Below are 23,929 nucleotides of genomic sequence, written 5' to 3'. Positions count from 1 at the left end.
CAACTTAAATATGATTATAAATGTTATGTAGGAATGGTATTTGATTTATGGATAATTAATCGGAAATGTCATTGCATTTAGTAAGACAACTGGTCTTTTGTTTAAAATGCAGATGTTAAATTAAACCAACTAAGTAACACCGTAACCACCTCTTATTATGAAGCGGTAGTTCAATTTCCAAAGTATATATACAATGTGTAAAAATGATCTTGTGTATATTCTCTAAAATAATTTTTAACTTAAGGAATGGATTTCTGTTTATCAAAACTAAGTCCCTTTCTACTTTTTTGTCCTGTTTGGTCTTTTCAGCTTTTCAACGTTAGTAGTTCGGTTTGGATCATTAAACATGTTGGCCTCAAGCGTCGGCAAAGAATCTGCATCAAGCGCAATGTAAATTTTCACCGTACAGGTTACTGAACATGGGCAAAATAAAGACTGTCATGACATTTCAATATTCGTTCTGAAAACCTATATCTACTTGCCAGTTAATTCAGCCAAACTTCTGACATCAGCCTCAAGTGTTATTGCTCCACTTGACATCTGTGTCTTTAACTCAAGAAGACAGTGTGATGTGACAGAGGCGTTGTGTGGTTTCGACCAACGTTTCACATTCTCTTTCACGTCTTCATCATGCTTTACCCATCTTGAATTGAAATTTGTTTTAATATTTTATCAAAATGAAATACATTTTTAAAGACACTAATGACTGGGTGTCGTTGTTTTATTTTCTTGATTTTGCTAAGGCAATAGAAAATGATGTATATTCAAATTTATGCATATTATCTTAATTCTTTATACCTAGTATGATTTCATACACTCATGGTACGTTTCGTTCTTACAAGGTGTTTATCTTTGCATTGATATTTTTTCCACTTTGTATTTTTGTTTATCAATGCATCTTTAAATATTCACAACAATTTCTAAATATGTCATGGTATGCAACTACTTATGTCTCAGCGAATTGTGAATAAATCTAAAAACGATCCAAAATCTTCTACATTTACAAAGCAACTTTTTTTTTAAAATTTCTGATGTATAGCTGATTTCCTCTGGGCTTTGCTATTCGTTTCGCGTAAAAAGATCGTTAAGTAAACCTGGACTTCATATTACACATGTATATGCTTTGATCATTCATAATGGAGGTAAATGCGGAGATAATAAAAGTATTATTATCATTCATTAGCACAGGGCTAACAAAAATGATGGAGGACTGTAAGTGTAGAAGAGTACTAAAGCCAAGTGGTATTTTTTGTTGGATTGCCATGATTAATAAATTACGTTTGTTAATATATATTTTTTTGGTAGTTATTTAGAAAATTTAGTTCCCACTTCCTGGCTCCATCGTTGCCTTCCAAATTTTTGTTGGTTGTTAAAAATTTTAGTTGAACAAAAACAAGAAAGTTCAGACAGTTTCGACGCATCGCATTTCTGAATATCTCACATTATGCATGACTTTAGTCCGAATATGCAATTTCTTTTGATTTTTGTGCTTAAATATTTCTTGATCAGTGAGAAAAAATGTTTCTCATCACTAATAAAGTATTTCTTCCCGGCATATGATTGTTTGAAATTTTATTATGACGTCAATGTTTCCTATAGACGACAATGCCTGATGATGTCATATATGAAGAAATTTCTGTAAATCTTTAAAATAATTAGAGAAACAGATTCCTTTACTATAATTTGGGTATTACGATATTTCTCCACTCTCATCATTTAAATTTTAATTTTTCAAAATTTCGACAAGCCTTGTGCTTTAAATGTTTATTTTTAACTGTCTCGAGTGCAGAAATATCGTAACACACTCGGTGCAGTGACGGAATCTGTATGTCTGAACTAGCCCTTTTAATTCTATTTGAATTAGATTCGTTATATTTTGCACTTTATGTGTATCATTACGTTGTTGCTATGCATTTTACCTTGCATACTCCTTCCATATTACTTCCTCGTTCGACTTTGTCAAGGCATCAAACTGACAAAAAACAGTTGGTGTCGTTTCATCATTTTGAGTGATCAGATCTAGAACAAATCTAGATATGGTTCTTATTCCTGCAACAAACCCAGAAATCGATTTTAAATACTTGACCAATAGGGTACATGAAATTCACAAATGTATTGAATTTAAGTATAAAGAACATTTCTTTATTTAATTTGGAGCAGCGTGAGGCTCATGATTAGAACATTTGATAATTAAATTGTCCAATTATTCTTATGATGTTTTTTCCCTTTTCCAAGGAAAGATCTTTATATTTTTTTCTGACAATTATTCTAATGATGTTTTTTTCCCTTTTCCAAGGAAAGATCTTTATATTTTATTCTGACAATTATTCTAATGATGTTTTTTTCCCTTTTCCAAGGAAATATCTTTATATTTTATTCTGAATAATTTCAGGTAGTAAAGTAAATAGTTATCAAAGGTACCAGGATTATAATTTAGTACGCCAGACGCGCGTTTCGTCTAGATAAGACTCATTAGAATATCTTTTGATTTTGTACTAATACGTTCTTCCCCACCACTTTTTGACATGAAAATTATTTTTTGGGACGAAATATTAAACGGTTAATACGCTTTAAGCTTTTGTATTGGATTGGAAAATATATACAAAACAAATACGCCATTTTAGTTTTACGTCAGCATAAAAAAAAAGAATAGATAGATCGGTATTTCATTCATTCATTTTAATTTATTTTTTGTTACATGATTTTGAGTTGTGGTCATTGATATTATGGTCAGAGTTGACCATGGTACACATTAACCCGTACTTTCAATAATTGGACTTTTTCTTTTTGTTTTTCTTTGAAATAAAAAAAGCTGAAAATTGATTTGTCATCACATAGTTTCAATTAAACGACTATCATTATCACGATAGTGAATATTTGGATGTCTAACTATGCTTTTATGAAGAGATCAGTTAATATTTCCCTTTCCAACAGAAATAAAATGGCTTAGTATCGGTGATTTACAGATTTTAGATTAGAGACGGGTGAGTTACCGTACATAGAAAAAATATTATGTGTGGCACTATAAAAAATGTTGACCGGAAGTAACTTTATGTTAACTGAAGAAAAAAACTAACTTTTTTTACCTACATTAGATGTAATAAAATAAACGGTACCAATAAATGTCTCTTCAGTGATGCTCGAGGCCAAAATATTTGAAAATCCAATGCGTATTAAAAATATGACTATCAACAAAAAAGGATAAAAAAAATAAAGCCAAAGCCGGAAGATTCATTCCTTAATTCTAAACAACAAATTTTGATAACAAATATCTCGAAACTGATATTTTCTTCTCAGTGTAAAGTAATCTTTGATAATAAATCGGATTACACACTTTTATAACCAGAAATAACAAATTGTCACCATTTATCAATTCAACTTGCATGGACACAATGCATTTTGAGACCATTGTGAAATAAAATGTAATGTGAAATAGGGAATGTTGAATTCTGTAAATAAAAACTATTTTCTATAAATTGATACATTTCAAAATGAAACCTTTTAACTTACTTTTCTTATCAAATATGAATTTGGGAAAGTGAAATGACCATCTACTGTTCTGTGAACTTGTTTTTGTTTTTCCTTCTTGCCACCTTTTGTAGATTTCAAAAAGATTTTTGACAGATCTATTAATGGTACCGATTTTCAACTGTAAAAACAAAGGAGTAGGTTCTGTAAGACCCCTTTTTGGCCCCCAAATATAGCAGTTTTACAAACTTGTGAAAATGTAATCATTTAGCTTTTTACTGGAAAGTAGAATGCTTCTGCTACATACATATTGGGATGTTTTTGACAATACAATGCACATATATCGGGTACTAGCATCATAAAGTCATGCTTAATTACTGAAATCTTCACAATTTTAGCATTTTAGTTAAATTTTAAACGGTTTCTGTCTGAAATAAAAGTGGCCGCAATCGTGTTCATTCATAATATTGAAATGTAAGATGTTTTTGATGATAATACATAACATATATAAAGGTTGCGGATGAACACGGTTGCGGCCACTTTCATTTTTGACGAAAACCATCTGAAAAGTGACGTTTTTTGGCATATTTAATAGATTTTTTATATTAAAGCTTGAATCGGAGCGTTTTTAATGACTAATTCAGTTGAAATCTTTAAATAGACACGTAAGTGTTTAAAAAGTGTCCAACATCTTTCGTAAGATGAACCTGAAAGAGGCCAAAATCGGCCCTTACCGGACCTACTCCTTTCTTTTCCAAAGTGCTCGGTATGGCCTCTGGGTATTGAACATAATTTGACCAAAGTGATCTGGAGATTCTATATGAGAGTTAATTCCCTTTATCTATTCAATATAAGTGCAGTTTAACTGTTACTTGTAAACTTAAGATAATAGTGACATAGGGTCTTTTGATATTCAATTAAAAGATATGCGTTTTAGGTGGAAATAACCTAATTGTTCTGTTTTTATAGTAATTTCTTAGCCTTTAAAAGTTTTTCTTTTCAATCACTCTTCAAAAAACAACAGTTTACCATTTGAATGCAAAAACAAAAGCAAAACAAATTGGAATAGAAATTAAATAATAATGATTAGTTTTAAGAAATTGAAACATTGGTTAATTACTGTAACCTTCATTTATTGAATTGCTGTATTTGGCAAAACTTTCAGAAATATTTGGTCCTCAATGCTCTTCAACTTTGTACTCTCTTTGGCCTTTTAAACATTTTTTGATTCGAGCGTCACTGATGAGTCTTTTTTAGACGAAACGCGCGTCTGGTGTAAGTATATAAAATTTTGTTCTTGGTATCTATAATGAGTATTTTAACGTATCAAAGATCATTAAACACTAGCCATTGTTGATACATCTTATGGGAACATTACATTATCGAATGTTCAACCCTGGAAAGAAACAGAAGTAATCATCTGATTTCGAACAAAATAGCTGATAATTTTACGAAAAGATTAATTAGATGGACCATGTAAATAAACTGGATCTCAACTCATTAAAGATCATTAAATGAAACTTTTAGAGACAATCTCAATATTTTCTTTACCTAATTCATGACTATATGGCTATTGGTTAAAAAAAAACACAATTTTTCATAAATAATCAAACCTTACAAGTAACAAGACACTAAAGGGACAAGTAATAAGTTTGTTCATATGACAGATCAAAGTTGGACTGTTATTATAGAAACAACATATACATGTTAAAATGTCAAGGACACTGTTTCAACAATTTCTCAGTGATGTAAACGTAGATGTAGTAAAGTGACATAACCAATTAATCGCGTGTAAGTTAACATTATATGTATGTTCAAAATAGAAAAGTAGGTCACTAATGGTTAAACATATCCTGTTATTTTTCTTATTTCTTGAAATTCTTTTGCTTTTTTTTTTAAGAAAAAAGGCGTAACAATGTCAAATCTGATACTGTTCTTTAAGCAATACTCGTTAAAGTTTAAATTGAGATCTTATGAATTAACAAACAAGCCTTAACTGACGTTCACCATTTTGGTTTTAAAAAATTCTGCAAATGTTTTTACCGATTACTAAAATTGTTCTGAACATGACATGCATGTATATGTACTCAATAAAACGTTTTAGTTTATTTTATGTTCACCATTGTGCAAAACAAAAACAAAAAATAATACACTCCAACTTAGAAGTGTGCGTTTTGATACATAAAATTACGTATTTACTTCTTGAAAAACTTCAATCTTGTAGATTTATCTGTCAGAAGGCGTTCAAAATATCAGTTAAGGTGCAAATTATGATGCTGCTGCGACTGATTTTAATATAGAAAAAAAAACTTACGTTCCTCGTGACTTCCACTGTCACTGGCACTCGTACCTGCAGACATTGATGAATTTCTTATTTTGACACTTTTTTTTTTAAAGTTTGGATTCTAAAATTAAAAAAATATGCACTTTAATAAGGTAAGAGAGCATGCATCACTTAGTGTTATCTGATTTTGCATATTTCTTTTTAACTGTTCGAATTATTGCTTAAATAATCACGAATGCTCAACTTTTGTTTTTTTCAATCTCTTATTTGTCCTCCCTTTTGTTTTTTATGAATAATTACCGAAAACAACATTTCATCCCATTCTTATTTTTATTATGAATTATGGCAACACTAGTTTACCGATGATTTGGAGAATGAGCATAACATTACATAACAAAGAAGCTTTTTTGGTTTCTGATTTGTCATATCTTAAAAGTATGCGGTTCAAGTTATTAAATTCACATATGATTAACTTCAACGAGTTCTTTAAAGTTAACCACATGTTTAGTAAATACAATTTATGTCAGTAAACTTTCAAATTATTTCATTGTAGAAAAAAGGGGGATAATATTTCACACCTCTGACAACTTAAGCTGTCATGATAAGCTAAATGATTAATGCGGAAATATTTAAAGCAAATGATTTAATATACAATTTTTCCCATACAATCAGATTTCCTTTCCCTGGTTGAAATCCTTTCTGTTAGCATGTGGAAAGCATTAGCCTAACTGTAAGCTTCGACTGAGGGACACATGTTAAAAAATTCATGGATTAATATAAATTATTATAACAATATTATGAACAATTTAAAGCCATGATCATTGTTATTAATTGTTTGCTTATTGCTCTAGAAATTACATAATCAATGCTCCTAAGGCTTGGGCATATATAACTTACTTTTAAAAATGACTTCTTCAATATGACAAGAGTATTTAAAGTTTTAGAGAATATTGATTTGGAAAAGTAAAATGAATTTTAGACTATCGCAATACATGATATTTACACATTTGTGAAAAAATAAACTTAGCAAAGGCCCTTTTACGTTTTCAAACACAGCACTTTCCAAATATATGCTTAGTTAAAGGAATAACTGTTGAGCAACAAAAATAAAAAAAAAGTAAAAAGTATTTACCTTTGATTTGAGAAGACTATCGACAAATATCTCAATGGTAAAAACAGTTGAATATCATTGTAATAGTGTGCATGTTAATTAATAAAAATGTCCTTCTATATAGCGTATCATAGGTAAAGAATACCGTACTTACTGCGTTCGACACAGGTATACATCTGAACCCAAGTATAAAAACTAAAGAAATAAATTAAATGCTTTTTTACAGGCTTTCTGATAAACAAGGGAATGTCAAATAGAAAAATTTAAACAAACGTTTTGAAAACATAAAATTAATCTTTCATCAAGAGCGATATCACGTGTTTTGGAATGGTGAGAATATATATAACGCGTTGAAATACCGATCACAACCGACAAAATGAAATTTACGGAACTGCAGTTACTAGTCACAGAGGAAAAGAACAAATTAAAAAATCTGTAAGAAATACGAAACATACGGATGCAAAACGGAATACATCAAAGCCGTTTGAACCCTTGCATAATCGCGATAGATCACCGAGTTATTCCGGTGACACTATATGGGATAAGAGTGGGTATAAATTCGTTGACAAAGAAACAGGAAAAAGAGAGGACGCGGAAGAAAATCAAGTAGTTATGAAACTGTAAGAGACGGAGGCAACAGAGGACGTGGCCAACAAAGAGAAAACCCCTAACAGGAGGACCACATCTCGGGGCCAGGGCACATTCAATTTTTGTTTAAGAAGAGGCTGGAACAAACATCCACCAAACACTGATGTTCCAGCCAACTAAATAAAACTACAGACCGAATTGATCCGAAAGTTATTAATTTAAAAATTTACAAAATTTTACAATTAGCAAATAGACTTCTTAATTGAAGGTTTTGAATTTACACCTACTCGAAACACAACTATGTTAAAATCGGATATTCAACCATTTTCAAGACGACTACGTCTACGGAAATATTTCGGATCTAGAAACAACGGCAATAAAATATTGGGTTGAAATAAATCGAGAAATTGTCGACGACAGATTCGATGCGGAATTCATTGCAAAAACTTTTAAAATCCTTGTCGAAAATATTTTTTATTTCGATGGTGAATACTACTAACAACTTATAGAAACTGCAATGGGAACAAAAGTTGCGCCTACCTATGCCAATTTAGTTATGGCTTACTTAGAAAATATATAATACGAAAAAGCTGGTCAGATATTTTGAGAGGAATTAAGAACTTATTTTTATGAACAGAGGAAAAAATTTCTAGACGATTGTTTTATATTTTGGCATAAATTAACAAACGGCTTGGAAAAATTCCGTAAAATTCTTAGCTTATTACATCCTTCAATAAAATTCACCATTAAAAGTGGTAACTTGAAACTCCCATTTCTAGACATTTTAATCAAACTCTCCAACAATATATAAAATCATTACAGATATATATCACAAAAAGACAGATATACACCAGAATTTATAATTTGAATCATGCAACCCATCACATACAAAAAGAAACATTCCATATTAAAATTTATGGAGGGATGATTTCAACTATCATTTGAACCTTTTGGTTTAATAGCTTCCTTCTGAGCAGCAAGATGATTCATGATAGAAAATGCACGCTCTGGAATATCTGATGAACTTGGAAATAAGTTCCGTATGCATGCGTCAGTGATGCTATATAAAAAATAATGGTTTGCAATTGGGAAGCTGAAATCATCTCCTTTGTGAATTTTCACAAAGTACGATTTATTTTTTCCTAAGACAAAATACTTGTTTCTACTATGACTATTGTTTTTATAAAACAAATCAGGACAACTCTTTCAATTTGTCTTCTACTTGGAATGGTGAATACTTGTAAAAAAAGTCTAATGTTATTATACTATTGAAATCAGAGTGTCTCAGATTGTAAGAACTCTAAAATATCTTTGAAATTGTTAAGAATCCATATTTGATCATGATTCACACAAGGACTATCATCAGAAGTTCACAATATCTTTGAAGCCCGACTTTGATTGCTAATAAAATTGATATTAAAAATTAAGAAAACATTTTTGTGACCCAGCTAAATAACTTTTTGTAAGGATATGTATGTAGTTTATGTATTATATACAGTAAAAAGTAAGATCACAAAAATACTGAACTTAGAGGAAAATCAATTCGGAAAGTTCATAATCACATGGCAAAATCAAATAACAAAACGCATCAAAAACGAATGGACAAGAACTGTCATATTCCCGACTTGGTACAGGCATTTTCAAATGTAGAAAATGGTTGATTAAACCTGGTTTTATAGCGATAACCCTCTCACTTTGATGACAGTCTCGTCAAATTCCGTTATATTTACATTGATGCGTAAACTAAACTAACACAATAAATAAAATAGTCAACATATGGGTACATCAGTCATCATCGTATAACAATTTTAAGAGGGACAATTTAACAGAACACAAAAACATCTATCTACAAACACATAAAGATCTAGTTCTGTTATAGGTCAATGTACATTCCCCATTTCCATTCTCAATTTTAATTCATCTTTGTTTAAAATATCAAAGTAAAATAGGACAGACCTATGATTCTGAGGATGATCAGAAGGTCAAGACTTCAAGTCGTCAATATTGAGAGCATGCAACACATGTTTGTAATTATGTTTTTGATGACAAATTATCAATTTAGTGGAATTCTAGGATAATTTCTCGCACCATATCTTGTAGCGTTACGGTTAGAATTAGATACAATATAACACCTATCCATACGAATGAGGCGTGTTAATTATGAAGTTTATATTTTTAAATGCCTCTTAAAAAAAAAGACAACTGCAAATATTAAAATACAGAATAAATGCAGTTATGTACATAACATCTAAGTCCATGAATAATGGTTAAAAAAATGGTTTGCAATACTGCCATTTCAATGAATAATTGCTAAATTCAATGTTTAATTTAATAAAATATGTTCTGCCGATTAAATTGTGAGATTATAAAAGGAGAAAGGAAATGAGGAATGTTAAAAGACACAACAACCGGAAAATGAATTAAAAAAACAGCAGAAGGACACCAATGAAAAAACAGCAAGAAAATCCCGCAGTAAGCATTCAGCATGCCGCTATCTTGCTCGTAAAAAAGGAAATAAAATAACTGTTTACATCCTAATTCGTCGCCAGGTCTCTGAGTGCACTTAATTAGAAGACTTTGTGTATTAGAACTTGGACAAAATTTGTTTTACGCCTTTCAAATTCAGTTGTGGCCTAACACTCTTAATTTTCAAAAGAGTAATCTATGAGGATACCAAGCACTGAAATATAAAATCACAAAAATACTCTAATCCGATGAAAATTCAAAACGAAAAGTCTCTAATCAAAATAACAAAATCAAAAGCTCAAACACCTCAAACGAATGGACAACATTTATCCTATTCCCAAATTGGTGTTACTGTTTGATTCTTTGTACGGTATTTTTTCATACAGTTTTTAATTAACTAAGAGTCTATACTAATTTGTTTTCGGAATAGGAATTTACCCCCCCCCCCCCCAAAAAAAAGGGATAGAGAGGTAAATCTAATAACGGAGACTTCGTTGAAATACAGATAACATATGAACAAAATAGCCACCAAACTACAACAAATACACAAACTACCTCACAAAAATCCAAAACTTACCAACCCGAAACCCGGCTTAATCTGGAAGTGTTGTGGTGAAAGAATAAATGTCTCATGCTCAATTGTTTGCTCCTGTTGCTCATGACATTCACCTTCTGTGTTGAGAAGCAAACTGTCATTTACTACAAAAGGGGGCTGATATTGTTTTTCCGACTACTGATTAGTATATGTGTTCATCTTATAATAAGATTGTATAATGATATTAGACGGTCTATCTTTCGAAACATCCTTGGTATAATTGGTTTATGTGGTGTAGTAAGATAGACATATGATGTTAGATCGTCTAACTATATATTTAATTCAATTCAATTCAAAGTTTTGTTGCCATATAAACTTTACAGTTTGTGACATATGACAACAACAAAAACAAATAAAGACAATAACTAAATAACTCAATGTATACATGTTCAGGACCATATGAGTATTTGAACCATACGCGTATGGTCATGACCATATGGGTATATACTCATATGGTATGGGTAATTAGCACGTTTACTTTTAAAAATACTTTTAAAATCTTCATAAGGTATGACTCTTCTAGTTGTCAAGTCATTACAATGATCATTTTATTATAGTACAATAATAAAACAGATTAACTAATAGTAAATAAAATTAAGCAGTTTCACGCAGCTAATTTTACTCACTACCATTGTTGTAAGTACAATAAGAAGATGTCAAAATCAAATGCACATACTGTTAAAAGAAGTTTTGTTACTTTTTGTATACCAGTGGTCAACAGGGCGTCTGGTGATATGATGCCACTTTTATTGTGTGAAATGGATGACATCACCGGCGAGGACCATTGTTTATTATTTGTTCTGGGAATATGGTGAACTGCAGTTATGTTACGATATGTGAGATCTTGATCTTCTTAAACACACCGTAGACACATCGGAATGGATCGAGACCTCGATATCACTACACGCAGCTGAAAAGAAGGTCACTCGCAAGCAAAAGATGTAACTGAAAAGGTTCGTACACAACCATGACGTGTAAATGCAGAAAAGTTATGACACCGTTTGGAAGAAAATGTCATCCTAAGCATACATGCAAGAATACAATTAGCGATAGAAACTTACATCAACTGACTGTGGCATCTATATTTAATGTTTATGTAGTCTTTGAATCATAAAATTTATACATTTTTATGTAACAATCATTGCTTTTTCGAGATAAAGTTTATTGTATTATTGAAACGTTTCGAATGCATATTTGAAAAAATACCTATATGGTCCAGATACTCATATGGTCCGGCCCGTTAATAACCAAACGAGTATATACTCCTATGGTCTGACCATACGCGTATGGTTGGACCATATGAGTATACGCATATGGTCATGACCACACGCGTACGGTCCAAATACTCATATGGTCCGGAACATATATACAGATTCAGGTAACTATTAAAGGGTCCCCTGTCCTCAGTTCCATTGACTTTTTTTTTATAAAGGATCCTAGTTTATTTACTTGTGTTGGTGTTGATGGGTTAAGTATATATATAACTTTGTCATTGTCAGTGAGATTAGCAAATGAATTATTGTCTCTGTTAATGCAATTAAAATATGTAAATCTAATATTTGAATTGTGAGAACAATTTATAAAGATATGTTTCTTATCATCTAGTACTTTGCATTTTCTTCGCGAGGAATTTTAAAATGCCTTCCTTTTACAATTAATAATGAATGGTCATTGATTCTAAGAATAAACATATGTTGTATTATTGGCTTTTATGGTGGAGTAAGATAGTATTATATGGTCTATCTATTGAAATATCCTTGGTATAATTGGTGTTTATGGCGTAGTAAAATATTACTATGATGTTCGATGATCTATTAATTGTCATATGCATGGTATCATTGGTTTTTATGGTGTTAGTAAAATAGTTCTATGATGTTATATGGCCTATCTATTAACACATGTTTGGTTTAATTGGTTTTCTTGGTGTAGTGAGATAGCAATATGATGTTAGACGGTCTATTTATTGAAACATGCTTGGTATAATTGGTTTTGATGGTGAAGTTAGATAGTACTATGATGTTAGATGGTCTATCAAATGAAACATGCTTGGTATAATTGGTTTTTATGATGCATTATGATAGAACTATGATGTTAGATGGTCTATCTATAGAAACATTTTTGGTATCTATTGAAACTTGCTTGGTATAATTGGTTTTTATAGTGAAGTAAGATATTACTATGATGTTAGATGGTCTATTTATTGAAACATGCTTGGTATAATTGGCTTTTCTGGTGTAGTAAGAAAGTACTATAATGTTAGACGGTCTTTCTATTGAAACATGCTTGGTACTATTGGCTTTTATGGTGGAGTAAGATGTGATGTTACATGGTCAATTCATTGAACCATCCTTAGTATAATTGGTGTTCATGATGTAGTAAGATAGAAGTATGATGTTAGATGTTCTATCTATAGAAACATGTATGGTATAATTGTTTTACTATGGTGAAGTAAGATAGTATTATTATATGATAAGGTCTATTTATAGAAAAATACTTGGTATAATTGGTTTTGATGTTGTAGTTAGATATAGTACTATGATGTCAGATCGTCTTTCTATTGAAACATGATTGGTATAATTGGTTTTGATGGTGTGGTAACATAACACTATGATGTTAGATGGTCTATATATTGATATACGCTCGGTATAATTTATGGAACGCCATGACTGCCTTATGTTGATGATCATAATTATATGCAGTGGTCACACCATATATGCAGTGCTCACACCATTATATGCAGTGCTCACAACGTTATATGAAGTGCTCACAACATTATACGCAGTGGTCCAAACATTATATGCAGTGGTCCCAACGTTATATGAAGTGATCAAAACATTATGTGAAGTAGTCACAACATTATATGAAGTGGTTAAAACATTTTATGAAGTGGTCACAACACTATATGAAGTGGTCACAACATTATACGTTTTTTGTTGATGAAGGTGATGATCGGTGATGGTGATGATGATATTTGATGTATGATGAGATTGATGTATGATGATTTTTTTTAGCGGAAATGACCAAATCCATAATTGGTAATGCCCAGCAAACAAATTTAAACAGTTATTAAAGTCATGTTATAATATTTAAAACTGATTGAAATAAGTAAGGAAAAGATGAATCTAAGAGGTGAATGAATGAACTAGTTCTGTTCGTCGTAAGAAATACGCATGGCATAATGTAAGTTAAATAATGAAAATTTTAGTTAATGAAATATCGAAGGAAAATTTGTATGATATATTCTTCGAGTTCATTTCCTACTGACAAACTGTAGCAAGTTGCCACTTTATAGTCAGTACTCAGTTTTAAAAAGCTTAATTACCTTTTAAATAAAATAGTCAGCTTTCTATAACACCTAAAGCAGTTTAAAACATTTCATTGTAGGTGTTTATCATAACTTTACATCAATTATTCCAATTTTTTACAAGCTTTTTAGCACGCCAAGCAGTTTGTCTTCTAAATATGACCAGCAGTCTTATATAGAGAAATAAACTTTCATAAGAAAAATTTACCCTTTCAAGATTCAGTTTAACATTTTCATTTAAAGACACTAAGTACTGATCTGAGAGTACTCAAAGTAACTGACAGCTAGTTCAAAGCCACTAATTACAACTAATAAAAACAAATGCATCTAAGTTTTGTATTTAGGTAAAGATTGAAAAATTTAGGTAAAGAATGATTTACTATTATTCGATAGTAACAATTGTCCATGAAAAAAGAGTCATCTTGACCTACATTAATTCTGGTTAAGTTACATTAAGATACAAAATCTAATCAACTACAAGTCATAGAAGAATGATATGTTTTAGATCGCACTTCTTTGAAAACAATGGACCTTGAAAAAAGATTCAAATTTGTGTTTAGGTCAAGATGATAGCAACAACACAGAAAAGAGGAATGCGATTTGTTACTGAGCACTTTTTTGGTTTTATTGAAAGTCCACACAAAATTTTTGTAACAGAAGCACAAAAAAAAATGATACTCGTTATTATGTCAATATATAATTGTAATATAATTATATTAATAGAGAACTACTAGTACTGTTTTACTGTGAATTCTTCTCGTTGTTGTTATTGGTGTTCTAATTCTTCTCACATACAAGCTTGTCTATAGTCTGGGGATTTCTGTTATTTTTGCTACCAAATTGTTTTCCATATCCCATGTTAGGATCAGTGTAAAAGGTTGAAAATTTCATATCCGAATAATTTTTTCGTTATCTGGAACGTTACTTTTGACGATGGATCTTGATTGTTTCTGTGGGGCTTCTTTCTCGTGTATATGGATCACTCACGGGTTAAAAATTGGAAAATTGTCGAAACTAATTTGACTTTAAATGTGTAGCATAGTCCGAATTATATACTTAAAAGAATTAATTTCACAAACTAGTTATTTTGCACCAAACATTGCTGTGCCATGACTTTTTAAAATATGATTAAAAATCGTAAATGTTTAAGTAAAATTCTATTTCAAATAACATCGCTGACCAACATTAATAAAAAAAAAATGCAATGAACAGTAATCATCTGACAGATATTTGGTTCTCCTTGAAAAATACTGGGTCATAACATATCTCAATAACAGTCCCGAGTTATCTGAAAATATTTACTTAGAGTTAAATGATAAGAAATGCACAATTATATATGTGTATAAATCTATATGTTTGAATACGAATGCATTTTTTTTAAATGGTCGTATATTGCTATCACGTCGTCGTCAGCGTCGCCGAAGACAGATGGTTTCCGGATAATAACTTTTGTATAAGTAAATAGAATTCAATTAAAGTTTAACACAAGGTTTATAACCACCAAAGAAAGGTTTGGGTTGATTTTGGGGGTTATGGTCTCAACTGTTTTGGAATTAGGGACCAAAAAGGGACTCCAAATAAACATTTTTGTAGTTTCCAGTCATTAAGTGTGTGAATCTCTCTGAAATATACCACAAGTTTCCATACCACAAACTGAAAGGGATGGTTATGATTTGCTTGGAGGGGTAAGTGAGGGAGGTGGTATGGCTCAAACCGTTTATGAATTAGAGGCAAAAAGAGGGAAAACGCGCGTTTCTTGGTTAATGGCAAATTAAGACAATTTGAAACCAGTGTAAGGAAGGTTATCCAAATATATTGAGGTAATCCAAACATGTTTGATTACCTCCCTTACACTTGTTTAAAATTATGGGTAAAGAAATTTTTTTCTCATATCAGATTTTAGAAATTAAAAAGAAAAAAAGTGGGGGATACATCTTTCTTTTCTTCTTCGGGTTGGGGTCAGTATGCAACAGCATAGTGTATTGCACAAAATCAACAAAAAAAGGAGGGTATTTTTAAAAATTTTTGAGGGGTGGGGCAATTCGCAACAGCGTAGTGCAAAAGGAAAAAAATAAGTATAAATCCAAATTAAATAACCATTTTTAAGTTCTTTGACTGCAGTTATTCTGTGTAAGAATCCTATTATGTGTCAAATATTTAATTACATTGCAAATTCAGACATGAATGAAGCGTGAATAGTGTGTCCATTTTTTCCGAACGGTTCAGGGTTGAACCTCTGTGGTCGTATCCAGCTGCATTGGGCGAAGCAATTTATTAAACACTTAAATATATATACCATTCGTCACAACTCGGCCGATTCCGTACCTCATCTGACGATAGAAGGAGAGTAGCGGGGTCACCCGAGGATTGCCGATTGATATATATACCTATTAAGTTGTGAATATGGTGAAACTGATCATCAAAATAAGTTTAAAATGCCTTGGTGTGGAATAAATTTGTGGTAAATTGATCATACTTCTTAAATTACGTATTTCAATCAGTTTTAAATATTGTATACTGCCTTAATGATAACATGACTTTAATAACTGTTTAAATTTGTTTGCTGGGCATTATCAATTATGGATTCTGTAATTTCCGTTAAAAAAAAACCCGAAGTTTACCGAATCATCTCATCATACATCAATCTCATCATACATCAAACATCATCATCACCATCACCGATCCTCACCTTCATCAACAAAAAACGTATAATGTTGTGATCACTTCATATAATGTTGTGATCACTTCATATAATGTTTTGACCACTTCATATAATGTTGTGACTTCTGCATATAATGTTTGGACTACTGCGTATAATGTTGAGAGCACTTCATATAATGTTGTGAGCACTACATATAATGTTGTGAGCACTGCATATAATGTTGTAGGCACTGCATATAATGTTGTGAGCACTGCATATAATGCTGATAATTAACATACGGCAGTCATGGCGTTCCATAATAATTGGTTTTATGGTGAAGTTAGAGAGTACTATGATGTTTGATGGTCTGTCTATTGAAACTTGCTTGGTATAATTGGTTTTTCTGGTGTAATAAGATAGTACCATGATGTTAGACGGTCTTTCTATTGAAACAAGCGTGGTTTAATTTGTTTTTATGGTGGAGTAAGATAGTACTATGATGTTAGATTGCAAAATCAATAGTAAAACAATTCCGGTGACAATATTGATACAAATTATTTCTATCCGGTTCCGTAAACTATTTGTAAAAAGCTTTATATTTCAGAAGGTAGCAGATCTGGATGATTCTAACTTGGTATGCAGATACCTTGTGTTACGAAGTTTCCGTCTGTCATATGTCCATTGTCCTTGGTCTCATTGGCCTCATGGTTCAGCGACTGCTTGAAAAAGAATTATAGTTTTTTTGTTATGTGAATTTCTCACTTATTATGAGTAATAGGATAACTATATTTGGTATATGGGTTTCTGGTAATGTCTACATGTCCGTCAGACAGTTTTCACCTGATTTCATGGATCAGTGATCAAGTTTAAAGTTACGTGATTAGGTCCATTTCTTAGAAATACTATAAGCAGTTACTGTATCTATGTCAGCTATATGTGGTGTATGGAATGATTGTAAGAGGTACATGTCAGTCGGCCAGGTTTCATCTGACCTTGACCTCATTTTCACGGTTCATTGGTCAATGATAGGTTTTTGTGTTTTGGTCTGTTTTTCTAATACTATAAGAAAAGGGTCAACTATATTTGGTGTATTGAATGATTGTAAGGTGTACATGTCTGTCTGGCTGGTGTCATTCGTCCTTGACCTCATTTTCATGGTTCATTACTTACTTACTTATGTTGGCTCCACCATCTGATCTGTCAGTACTTCCTAGGTAATTAAGTGAAGGTATCGGTCTGTGGTAATGGTTTCCCGTTTATTATAATTGGTGCTGGGTTGTTAGTGTTTAGACTCATTACTTCAGTTTTCTTAGTGTTTATTTTGAGACCTATCTGTCCTGTATACTTTTCTATTCGACTGGACTTTTCCTGGATATGTTGGTGAGTGTGCAATAGCATGGCAATGTCGTCAGCAAAGTCCAAATCTTCAAGAATGGTGAAAGTTCCCCCATCTTATGCCTCTTGGGATATCTGCAGTTGTTTGTCGCATCACCCAGTCAATAGCTAATATAAATAGTGTAGATGACATTACATAGCCTTGTCTTACTCATGGTTCTTTGGTAAATATTAAGTTTTTGCGTTTTGATCTGTTTTTCTAATACTATAAGCAATAGGTCAACCATATTTGGTGTATGGATTGATTGTAAGTTGTACATGTCTGTCTTGGAGGTGTCATTTGTCCTTGACCTAATTTTCATGGTTCATTGCAATGTGGTCAATGTTAAGTTTTCATGGTTTGATCCTTTTCTAGTATACTATAAGCACTATAAACCTTTTCTTCAAATTTAAAGTACATTTAGTATATACAGAATACCTAATAATAACAAAAAAACTTCACTTTCGATTTTGTGGAAAATATTACTCTTTTATAAAAAGTCTCCCTTCATTCGAAAAACTCTTTTCAGACATAGGTTCATATAAATTTGAATTTGAAATAACTGCAATAAATCTGATGTATCAAACGAGTATTCTGTTGCTTTTAATACACGATGCAGTAGATATTAGAACAATTAATAAGCATTTTGAAATATTTAAACTTTTTAAGCCCAGATCATCACAGTTGAAATTGTTCGATTTAAACGTCAAAATTGAACTCCCAAAATTTGAATATAAAAATTACCACATTGTCTTTAATACTGTACAAATCATAAAGACATGAAACTTGGCAAAATGTCTTATAATACACCACGCTTAGGTCATGCCAAGTTTATTAAAATTGGTCAAGTTTTTTTTTTACCCCGTTAGGCCCATTAACACAAGTATCACCCTTTGATTTTTGTTGTCTAGTCTACGAATGAAGTCCCTAGTGTGGACAGTATATCACATACAAATATTTGTAATATACACCTTCCTAATTTATTTCTTCTTGTTTTATGCATCAAATAGGTAAGTAGAGGGATAAAACTACACTGTCAAAAAATGGAGGTCATGAATTTTAAGCAGAAATAGTGATTAATTAGTCCCCGTTGAAAAAGGTAAAATATATGTACGACTAACCCTCTCAAATGGAATTCAGAACCCTCTTAAAATAAAATATCCATATTTTGAGCTAGAGCTGATTAAGTTTTGTATAATTTTGGTATGACTTTGACCCAAGAGTAGTACGCTATACTGTAAAAAAAAATATTGAGAGGTTGGATTTTCATACCCCGCTTTAAAAAAGTGGGGGTATACTGTTTTACCTATGTTTGTCCGTCCGTCCATCCGTCCCATGAATATTTTTCGTCGCATCTTTCTCAGGAACTACATCATAAGGAATTTCTGAAATTTTGTTACAGAGTATAAGTCAGCTATACTGTGTGATGTGTTTTCAGATTAACCACAATTTCCTGTTTACCGAACACTTACATCATTTTACACATTGGGCGGGGTATCATCAGTGAGTAGTAGCTCGCAGTTTCACTTGTTTTTACCTTGTAAACATCAAAGGAATGCTAATCCAATTCCATCATCAGGTGGGGTCCTCCTTCCTTGGCTGTTTCGGCGCTATTCCACAACAACCTCCAGAGGTGCGCCGGCTCAGGTGATCAATCTGAACCTGGAACTGGATGGCCTACACGGCTCCGATGTCTCAGCTGATGTCATTGCTGTTCTTCTGTAACTGAATGCTGTTCTGTATATCTAAATCTGTCCATTATCTACACAATAAATGTTCATTGTTCTAACACTTTGTACTTTTCCACACTTCGTCTCTTTTCCTCCAAATCCACTGTGATGCCACTTCTGCTTCTCTACACACTTCTGTAATCAGTTTCTTCCTCTCTGCTCCTACTACTCCCAAGGTCCTAAGTGTCCGCCACATTGACTGTCCTGCAAAGCCCCTGCATCCGACTTCTATTGCCAAACACCACGTCCTCCACCCCCGCTGTTTGCAATCCTCCACTAGCTGCTGGTATTTTGCCATCTTTCTTTCATAAGCTTCCTCTATTCTGTCTTCCCATGGGACTGTCAGTTCCAGCAAGACCGCCTGCCTAGTTCCCTGTGACCAAATGACTATATCTGGTCTTAGCGATGTTGCTGCTATTTCTGCTGGGAAACTCATGCGTTGATGTATGTCTGCTGTCATCTGCCAGTCTGGTGCTGTTCCAAGTATCCCTAAACCTTCTGCCTGGTTGTCTTTCTTTTCTCCAGCCCTCACAAAATTTACAAATGTGATGTTCTTCTGCATCTTTCTCTTCTTTCTCCTGGTGGTATCCAACTTTGCTGCTATTGTTTTCAATACACTGTCATGCCTCCATGTATATCTTCCATCTTTCAATGCGACTGGACATGCTGACAACACATGCTGTAGAGATGCTGGTTTGTCTTTGCATAAGGTGCACGTTGGGTCTTCTATCAACCCCCAGGTATAGAGGTTTGATGGGCTTGGTAAAACATCATACACTGATCTTAGTAGAAAACTCAATCTGTATCCCTCCATACTCCAAATCTCGCTCCAGGTCAAAGCCCTGCTTCTCGCTCCTTGCCAATTCAACCAACTACCCTGCTGTTTCATTCCTACTGCCTTAACATTCCTACTCTCTTCTTCCATCTGTCGTATTTCCTGTTGCACCAGTTCCCTCCGTCCCTTCTCATTTGCTGTATCCCACCTTGGTTTTGTTGTCATACCAAATCCCTGTCTACCAACTGCTGTTACACCAACGATGACACTGTGCTTTAGTCTAGTCTCAGCTTCCTTAACTGCTTCCTCTGCTTTCCATTTTCTTCCTGTCCTGATCTTTACTTTGGCTCCTCTCACTTTAGCATCTTTGCTGTCTCTCAACGTCATAACCTGTCTTGTCTTTGTAACTTTACACTCTTCTGTCAATGCCTTCATTGGTAATTGTAGCTTTGTTCCTGTGCTGTACAATCCAATGCTGCTGAAACTTCTTGGCACACCCAACCATCTTCTTAGGCATGCACTGATCTTTCTCTCTAAGGCCTCAACTTTGGACAATGGGAACTCGTAAACTAGTAATGGCCACAATATCCTTGGTAAGACCCCATGTTGATATATCTAGGCCTTATATCTTCCTGGGAGCCCACTTTTGTCTATCTTCGTCAGCCATTCTACCAATTGCACTTGAACTTCACCCATGTTTACCATATCTGCTAGTGTTGCATCAAACTGTTTACCTAGGCATTTCACTGGTTTCTCTCCAACTGTTGGTATCTTTTCACCTGCTAACTCAAATGTCTCATCTTGCACTTTGCCTTTCCTCACTATCAAACTTCTAGATTTACTTGGTTTGAACTTCATCCTGGCCCACTTAATCATCCTTTCCAATTCCTCTAAAGTCCATCTTCCCTCTATGACTGTTTTTGCTGTCACTGTCATATCATCCATAAAAGCTCTTACTGGTGATTGCCTGACCCCTGATGACAATAATGGTCCTCTACTTGGTTTTTCTACTGATTTTACAATCAAGTTCATTTCTGCTGCAAACAGGACTACTGATACTGTACACCCCGTTAGTATTCCAACCTCAAGTCTCTGCCAAGCTGTGGTGAAGTCTCCAGCTGTGAACCTCATTTCAATCTTGTCAAAATACTCTCGCAGCATAGTTCTGATAGTTGGTGGAACATGATACCTCTCCAATGTCAGGTCTACTAGTTTGTGAGGTATGGACCCATAAGCATTAGCCAGATCTAGCCAAAACACTGCTAAGTCACTTTTCTTCTCCTTTGCTTCTCTTAAAATCTGTGTAATAACGCTGGTGTGTTCGATGCAACCAGATACTTCAGGCATGCCTCCTTTCTGGACTGCGATGTCTATATATTCGTTGCCAAGCAGGTACCTCGTCGTTCTCCTTGCTAAAACTGCCAGGAATATCTTCCCCTCAATGTTCAATAGGGAGATGGTTCTAAACTGTTCAACTTTCCTGGAGTTCTCTTCTTTTGGTATAAAACATCCTTCTGCCTTGTACCATGACTCTGTCATCTTTCTCCTTCTCCAAATTACTTTTAATAGCTTCCACAACCTTCTGATCAGTCTGGGACAGTTCTTATATACCCTATATGAAATACCATTTGGTCCTGGTGCTGACCCTGCTCTTGCCTTTCTCACTACGTCCTGCACTTCTTGGAACTTCAGGTCTGACTCATCAAACTGTTCTTTTGGCTCCTCTGGTGTTAACAATTTCTCACATTCTTCCAGGTCTTCTCCTCGTCTCTCATCACTGTGGGTCTTCCTGAGATGTTCTTCCACTTCTTCCCTCGAGTTTTCCAGTTTGCCAGATCCTCTCGCTCCAAATAATCGCTTCATATACTGAAATGGGTTTGCTGTAAATGTTGTTCTCTGCTTTGCCTTTTTCTTTCTATCTCTTCTATGCGTTTCTGCTCTTGTAAGTGTTTTAAGTTTCTCCCTAGTTTCCTTTCTTAACTGCTGTAATGGTAACCTTTCATTCTCATTGGCGACTTTGTACCTCTTCTTTAACCTTCTCAGGTCTCATCTCAATTCCTTGATCTTCTTCTGTCTCCGGTTACTATGGCCTAGTTTTGTTGGTTGTTTCCCTTGTGGTACCACTCCAAATCTGTCCTTTCCTACGCTGTAAATAATGGATGTCATTGCTGTTATCTTTCTGTCTACACTGCCTGCTAATGTTGCCTCTAAGATGTTTTCCAAATCTTCGTCAAGCGCTTTCCAAGCTGCTTTGTCTGCATTCGTTGGCCATTTGATCTTCTCTTTGCGTGGCTCATTCTCTTCTCTACGGGTTGTTGGTTCTATCCTGTCTTCTTTACGGACTGTTGTTTCTATCCCGTCTTCTCTATGGACTGTTGGTTCTATCCTCTCTATCTCTTCTGCCTCGTCAAGTTGTTCTACCTCTGTAGGCTGTTCCTCGTGCTCATCCTCACCCTGGGTCACAGGGAGGCTATCATCACTGTGGTTTGCTTCCTGGATGGTCTCCTCCTCCGTCTGACCAGATCTCTCTGTGCGTTGATTGCCAGAATGGGGTTGCACACATTTCATTCTACTTTGATGGATCTTCAAACCTCTAGAATTCTTACAGACTTTACCACAAAAACATTTACATCCGTTGTTCTGGTTCGTTGTCCTTGTCGGTTCCATAGTCGTTTCCTGGTCCTGTCCTATGGGCTGTTCATCCTCGATCGCTCTCGCACAGCCCCGAGGGTGTCTTAGTATATATCGTTCCATAGCGTGTAAAATGAGTTCCCCTTCACAGGAGATGCACTTTGACTTGCCAAGCCTCATGCCCCGGTTACCAGTCTCTCCTGGCTGCCTCCTGTCTCTCCAGGTTGCCACTGTTCTCTTCACAGTCGTCAACCAGACTTTCCTGGTGGTCACTGGGTTTCCAGAAGTTGATTACCTTGTAAACATCAAAGGAATGCTAATCCAATTCCATCATCAGGTGGGGTCCTCCTTCCTTGGCTGTTTCGGCGCTATTCCACAACAACCTCCAGAGGTGCGCCGGCTCAGGTGATCAATCTGAACCTGGAACTGGATGGCCTACACGGCTCCGATGTCTCAGCTGATGTCATTGCTGTTCTTCTGTAACTGAATGCTGTTCTGTATATCTAAATCTGTCCATTATCTACACAATAAATGTTCATTGTTCTAACACTTTGTACTTTTCCACACTTCGTCTCTTTTCCTCCAAATCCACTGTGATGCCACTTCTGCTTCTCTACACACTTCTGTAATCAGTTTCTTCCTCTCTGCTCCTACTACTCCCAAGGTCCTAAGTGCCCGCCACATTGACTGTCCTGCAAAGCCCCTGCATCCGACTTCTATTGCCAAACACCACGTCCTCCACCCCCGCTGTTTGCAATCCTCTACTAGCTGCTGGTATTTTGCCATCTTTCTTTCATAAGCTTCCTCTATTCTGTCTTCCCATGGGACTGTCAGTTCCAGCAAGACCGCCTGCCTAGTTCCCTGTGACCAAATGACTATATCTGGTCTTAGCGATGTTGCTGCTATTTCTGCTGGGAAACTCATGCGTTGATGTATGTCTGCTGTCATCTGCCAGTCTGAT

At 34.1% G+C, this 23,929-nt stretch overlaps 3 protein-coding genes across 3 annotated transcripts; all 3 read right to left on the bottom strand.

Annotated features, from left to right (window-relative positions):
* Positions 1-474: 474 nt before the first annotated feature.
* On the bottom strand, positions 475-5,869 carry LOC139525208 (electrogenic sodium bicarbonate cotransporter 4-like). The gene is made up of 3 exons (XM_071320400.1): positions 5,783-5,869; positions 1,920-2,049; positions 475-643 (listed from the first exon to the last, which is right to left on the bottom strand). The coding sequence occupies exons 1-3, from the start codon at positions 5,826-5,828 to the stop codon at positions 475-477; spliced, it is 345 nt and encodes a 114-aa protein (XP_071176501.1). The 5' UTR covers positions 5,829-5,869.
* Positions 5,870-19,617: 13,748 nt separating this feature from the next.
* On the bottom strand, positions 19,618-20,772 carry LOC139525207 (uncharacterized). Its single transcript, XM_071320399.1, has one exon. The coding sequence runs from the start codon at positions 20,770-20,772 to the stop codon at positions 19,618-19,620; it is 1,155 nt and encodes a 384-aa protein (XP_071176500.1).
* Positions 20,773-23,511: 2,739 nt separating this feature from the next.
* On the bottom strand, positions 23,512-23,916 carry LOC139525206 (uncharacterized). The gene has a single exon (XM_071320398.1). The coding sequence runs from the start codon at positions 23,914-23,916 to the stop codon at positions 23,512-23,514; it is 405 nt and encodes a 134-aa protein (XP_071176499.1).
* Positions 23,917-23,929: the final 13 nt, after the last annotated feature.

This window comes from Mytilus edulis, chromosome 5, assembly GCF_963676685.1.
Source record: "Mytilus edulis chromosome 5, xbMytEdul2.2, whole genome shotgun sequence".
In the NCBI taxonomy this organism is placed as follows: Eukaryota; Metazoa; Mollusca; class Bivalvia; order Mytilida; family Mytilidae; genus Mytilus; species Mytilus edulis.
Note: the sequence above shows the minus strand (reverse complement) of the source record. Positions and strands in the feature narration are given on the sequence as shown.

Bases quoted from the DNA above. Each gene is read 5' to 3' on its own strand.
- LOC139525208 (XM_071320400.1), bottom strand. From the start codon at position 5,828: ATGTCTGCAGGTACGAGTGCCAGTGACAGTGGAAGTCACGAGGAAC. The intron at 2,050-5,782 runs GTAAGTTTTTTT...GGTTTGTTGCAG, and splicing joins CAGTGGAAGTCACGAGGAAC to GAATAAGAACCATATCTAGA. The intron at 644-1,919 runs GTAAAATGCATA...TTTCAATTCAAG, and splicing joins ATATGGAAGGAGTATGCAAG to ATGGGTAAAGCATGATGAAG.
- LOC139525207 (XM_071320399.1), bottom strand. From the start codon at position 20,772: ATGAAGGCATTGACAGAAGAGTGTAAAGTTACAAAGACAAGACAGGTT.
- LOC139525206 (XM_071320398.1), bottom strand. From the start codon at position 23,916: ATGACAGCAGACATACATCAACGCATGAGTTTCCCAGCAGAAATAGCA.